At 34.2% G+C, this 5,347-nt stretch overlaps 1 protein-coding gene across 5 annotated transcripts; it reads left to right on the forward strand.

The window, feature by feature from the left end:
* The first annotated feature begins 424 nt into the window (after positions 1-424).
* On the forward strand, positions 425-3,780 carry LOC105791811 (pectin acetylesterase 8). 5 transcript variants are annotated; one of them, XM_052634724.1, is made up of 13 exons: positions 425-911; positions 1,023-1,146; positions 1,229-1,311; positions 1,487-1,616; positions 1,707-1,786; positions 2,089-2,175; positions 2,253-2,377; positions 2,493-2,553; positions 2,643-2,696; positions 2,781-2,858; positions 2,937-3,042; positions 3,128-3,273; positions 3,376-3,780. In XM_052634724.1, the coding sequence occupies exons 2-13, from the start codon at positions 1,023-1,025 to the stop codon at positions 3,502-3,504; spliced, it is 1,203 nt and encodes a 400-aa protein (XP_052490684.1). In that variant the 5' UTR covers positions 425-911; the 3' UTR covers positions 3,505-3,780. The 5 variants fall into 5 exon arrangements, with proteins under 5 accessions (XP_052490684.1, XP_052490683.1, XP_052490685.1 ...); XM_052634723.1 differs by having other exon boundaries at positions 428-911; positions 1,015-1,146; XM_052634725.1 differs by lacking the exon at positions 425-911 and having other exon boundaries at positions 1,051-1,146; positions 1,229-1,282.
* Positions 3,781-5,347: the final 1,567 nt, after the last annotated feature.

The raw sequence follows: 5,347 nt of genomic DNA on the forward strand, positions 1-5,347 counted from the left end.
ACTTATTGATAAAATTAAAGTATTACCAAATGGTTAAAAGATGACTGCATTAATAATGGTAAAAACGTTATTTTCTCGTATTTGATTAAAATACGTAAAGGAGGTGTAAAATTGTTAGTAGAAGAAACCCAAAGAATAAAAACTCTATAATTATATGTGGTGAAGAGACGAATGGCTGCGGAAAAAGAAAGCGAAAGCTTCAACGCATGAGCCGATAAGACTTTAAGGTTAGCCCATTCATTGTTTTTCCATTACCGCATGCAAATTGATGTTTAGTGGGTCTGCTTACATTCAACTTCAACCCCCACTCTTAACTAAAAAGTCTAATTCTACATAACTAAAATCAAGCTTTTCTCCCACCACCACACACCCCCATTAGAATTTTTTTATAAATTTCAAAAGTTGAAAAGACAAAAGAAAAAACAATATTTATTTTAAGTTTTTTTTTTTTAGACTCTTTGACAGTGGTGTTTTTAAGGGAATCAGTGTCGGCTCTCCTCTCAAGTTCTGTTCTGTCCTTTGCAGGAACAGGAGGGCCATTTTTTTTTTTTTTGCTTGCATTAATGCAATACAACTAGCTTAGCTTAGCTACTACAACTACAAAGTGCGGCAAAAGACACAAGTGTTACTTTCCCTTTTCACTCATAGAGGGAAAAAGAATCCCACTTTTAAAAAACGTTTTGTCTTAGATCTCGTCTTCCTCGTATTACCACCACTACTTTTTATGGTCTTCCTGTATTTGTATTGGTTTTTTAAAAACTCATTTCATCATTTCTGATTTGTTGGAACTGAAATGCTGTAACTGTGAAGGCAGACACAAAGACCCCAAAGCGGTTCCCTCCCAAGTCCCATCCTATTCTTCAGCTCTTTGATCCTTCTCCTCATCTTCCCTCTGTTTCCACTTGCTGCAGGTACCACCTATATATAATTATAATATTGGTGTGCTCTGTTTCATGTTTATTGCTTTATAATTAGTTGCGTAATTCAATTCTGCCATTTCATTAAACGTTTAAGGTGCATAGATGTTGGATACTACAAGGTCCTGCCTATGGCTATGGCTACTTGTTTTGGGACTGCTGTTGTTCACAACAAACGGGGCTTACGTCCCAATTACCTATGTTCAAAGCGCTGTAGCAAAAGGAGCCGGTCAGTATTTTTCTTTTCTTCCTCTTTGGATTTCCATTGTTAGATTTCTTAATAATATGCTTAAATTGTGATGAAACTGTAGTTTGTTTGGACGGAAGCCCGCCAGCTTACCATTGGGACAAGGGATACGGAACCGGTATAAATAGTTGGCTAATTCAGCTTGAGGTTTTTCCCCCTTGTCGAAATCCATTTACATCATTAAACAGGAACAGGATGTAATAATGTTCATGATGTTGGGGGTTGTTGACAATACTAATGGGATTGGTTTTGTTTTTCTGTTCCAAACTTCCTAATGTATTTACTGTCACTCACAGTAATTGCTCTTGCATTGGATTCCTAGGGAGGAGGATGGTGCAACAATGTCAGTAGTTGCCTCGTTCGTAAAAACACACATCTAGGTTCTTCGAAGAGAATGGTCAAGCAAATCCCTTTCTCTGGCATTCTGAACAACAAACGTATATTCAATCCAGGCACGAACTTTTTCTTTCTTATCTCTCTCTCCTTTTTTTCTCCTAATTTTTGTTTGGAAGCAGTTTAATGGATTTGATTTGGATTTGTAGACTTTTACAATTGGAACAGGATCAAAGTCAGGTATTGTGATGGATCATCGTTCACCGGCGATGTTGCAGCAGTCAATCCAGTAAGTTATGATGTTTCATCTTGGCAATGGCAGGACAACAAGTTCTTTTTACTTTTCTGGTCATAAAACTTATAGTCCGGGGTCAGGCATGCCACCGCCTTATAGAGGGCTGAATATGGTACTTATAGATCATTCATCAAATGAGACTCATGGTGCGACTTGAACTCTGATGCTTGCCAGGGTGCTAACTGAACCAACTCATATTCACACAGGACAAAAAGTTGTTATTTCCATATGTAGAATCCATTATACAAGTTTTCTTTGTATCTCTGCAATTTAATCAGTAAGCAATTTTTCATCAGGTTACTAATCTTCACTTCAGAGGTGCAAGGGTCTGGCTTGCTGTCATGGAGGATCTATTGAGCAAAGGAATGAGAAATGCTGAAAATGTAAGATTGTTTTGCCTTTCTTGTATCTTTTTATGTTTTTGAGCTAACGGTTTTTCCAATGAAATTACTCTGTGTAGGCTATTCTTTCGGGATGTTCAGCAGGTGGATTGGCATCGATATTGCATTGCGATAGCTTCCGAGCCCTCCTACCTATGGGTACTAAAGTAAAATGTATTTCAGATGCTGGTTATTTTATCAATACGTAAGCTCATTTATAGGACCTTCTGCCAAGAATCTTGTGTTGAAGTATACATGGTAGTTCACATATTCGTTTCATGCAAATACTTATTAATTCCTTTGTAAATGTTGTTTTGCAGGAGAGATGTGTCTGGAGGACATTACATTCAAACCTTCTTTGATCAATTAGTTGCGACACATGTACTCATTCTTTCCCTATCTCCTCATAGGTATAATATTTAATGCACTGTCAATGTATAAGTCTTACGCACAGTCTCACTTTTCTGAAGGGGTCTGCAAAGAATTTGCTTCCATCATGTACTTCGAGAATGAAACCTGGTTTAGTGAGTGCTTTCTGTTTCCTTACTAGTTTCACTCTTCACTGCAACTTTCAATATTCTGACCAATACTCAATCCACATTTCACAGTGTTTTTTCCCGCAAAACATCGCACAACAAATACGAACACCTCTTTTCATCATCAATGCAGCATACGATTCATGGCAGGTTCGCTCATTTCCGCTTTCGATTTAGTTATAAAATGATTGTACAAATCAAATACCGAAATAATTTGATTCCATTCAGATACGAAACATTTTGGCACCTGGCATTGCTGATCCCCATGGCCACTGGGAGAGCTGCAAGCTTGATATAAAGAACTGTTTGCCTAGCCAAATAAAAGTAATGCAAGGTGATTAAAACATTCCCCTCCTGTTTTAGACTCTGAATTTATTAAAGTTTTTATTAAGGGCATTTTGTTTGTGTGTGTGTTTCAGACTTCAGGTTACAATTCTTGGTTGCACTGCTTCGATTAGGCAAGTCTGCATCAAGAGGAATGTTTATAGACTCTTGCTTTGCCCATTGCCAAACTGAGATGCAAGGATTATGGTTTATGCAAGACTCCCCATTGTTGAATAAAACCGTAAGCAAACAAATGGCTGCCTTTTATATATATATATATACATATATATAATATTACACTGATTGATATATGTTTGATTTTGAAATTGATTTGTGAGTGCAGAAAATTGGGAAGGCAGTAGGAGACTGGTTTTATGATAAGAAACCGTTCCAAAAGATAGATTGCGCTTATCCTTGCAACCCAACTTGCCACAACCGTGTTTACGATGATCCGCATGCACCCCATTCATAAACATATAATAGATATATAGTATATTATACATTTTCTCAGCATGCAGTTCATATTCATACTATAATTACATACATACATACATATAGCGTAGAAGTATCATTTTTTTGGCTATATAGATTTAATATTCATCATTAATTCATCATTAAATGAAATTTAGCATTGGTCAATTCCTTTGAATAAGCAATGGCCACCACTGCACCAAACTTGTGTGCTGGGTTGGCTTCATTTGTCTATTGGATATTATTATTCTTAATAAATCAGTTTCTTTTTCTTTAATTTTTGTGTATTAAAATTTATTATAGTTGCCTGTGTATTATTTTTAAGGGTAAACTATACTTGTAGTCACCTAATTATTGGTATGTTTTTTGGGTCACCCAACTATGAAAAGTTACAAAATTGTCACTCAATTATTCAATTTTTTCTTTTACAATGGACATAATAGCAGCTTTAACTCTCAACATTTGTACATTGTGTCAATTTAGTCTTGAATCTAAAAAATTTAATCAACATTTACATATTGTATAACTAGTTTAAATACTTGTGCAATGCACGGCCAATCGTTTGTATTAATTAAAATGCACTTAACTATTTTTATGAATCTACTTCATTTTTTATAATGTTTCACTAATAAATTGATTATAAAATTAAACTATTCTTATGTGTGACATGTAAAAAATTGACAAATAATTATAACTAGTTCAGAATTGTTACTAAAATTATTCCAAAATTCTATTTTATTATATATCTTATGTGTATGTATGTTATCATATATATATATATATTAAACAAAAAAATAAAATAAGATTACTTCTTTTTCCTATTTTTGTCCGATGAATTCGATTAAAATAAATATTATATTTATATTTGATTCCTAAATTAATTTAAATTAAATTATTATATTATGTGATTAATAGCGATGTATATAATATGGTAATTAAATTAAATTAATTATTATATATAATGTGATCAAATTAAGTTTCCATATATGTTTTCGTACATTTTTTAATATAATATATATGATTTGGTTTTATTTTTTCAATGTTGTTTTGTTGGGGGTCATCCCATATAAACAACGAAATAGAAAAGTAGAGAAGATTAATAACACAAATATTTTACGTTGAAAACTCTTAGTTGAAAGGATAAAAAACCACAGACAAATGGAGGTTTCTGCTTTTCACTAAATGAGTAAATAAATGAGGATACTTTATGGAAAAAAAATAAATCTAAATGTACTAAACATACCTTACCCAAAACCCCGAATACAATTCCCTAACACTCATAGAGCAAATTTGAAAACAAAACCCTAATTCTTATAGAGTTTCAAAAAGGTATAAAATTCTCTCCATAGTTGCCATGAAAACTCTTACCAAAACTCATCAACAACTACATCTTGTCGCCCCCAAAAGAAAAGCCCTGTAGTATTACATCTTTAATTGCATATCGAAACAAGGATACAATGCCCCTTTAAATAGGCTAAGTTTAAAGGGCTAAAACGAAAAATATCCATGAAGTAATCAGAGTTCGACTAGGAGAAGAAGTCCTGTTTGGTTGTCAAAACGCGACTGTATTACTTGAGGAATGCGTCGTGTCGTCGTGATGTTCCATGCATACTCATCATGACGATGCCCTCTCAGTCAATTGGAGAACTCGTCGCGTCGTCACGATGTGCCAACGTCCCTAATCATGACGTGTCACCCCACGTCACGACGTCAATGTCCTCCATGTTGCAACGTATCAATATTGAGGGTTAAATTTGTTATTATACCCATTTTAAAAGCTACCAAGTTATATTCCCATTAGTAATTTAACAGTTAGTGACAAAAAAATTCAAATAATTGGGTGA

This window comes from Gossypium raimondii, chromosome 8, assembly GCF_025698545.1.
Source record: "Gossypium raimondii isolate GPD5lz chromosome 8, ASM2569854v1, whole genome shotgun sequence".
Classification (NCBI taxonomy): Eukaryota; Viridiplantae; Streptophyta; class Magnoliopsida; order Malvales; family Malvaceae; genus Gossypium; species Gossypium raimondii.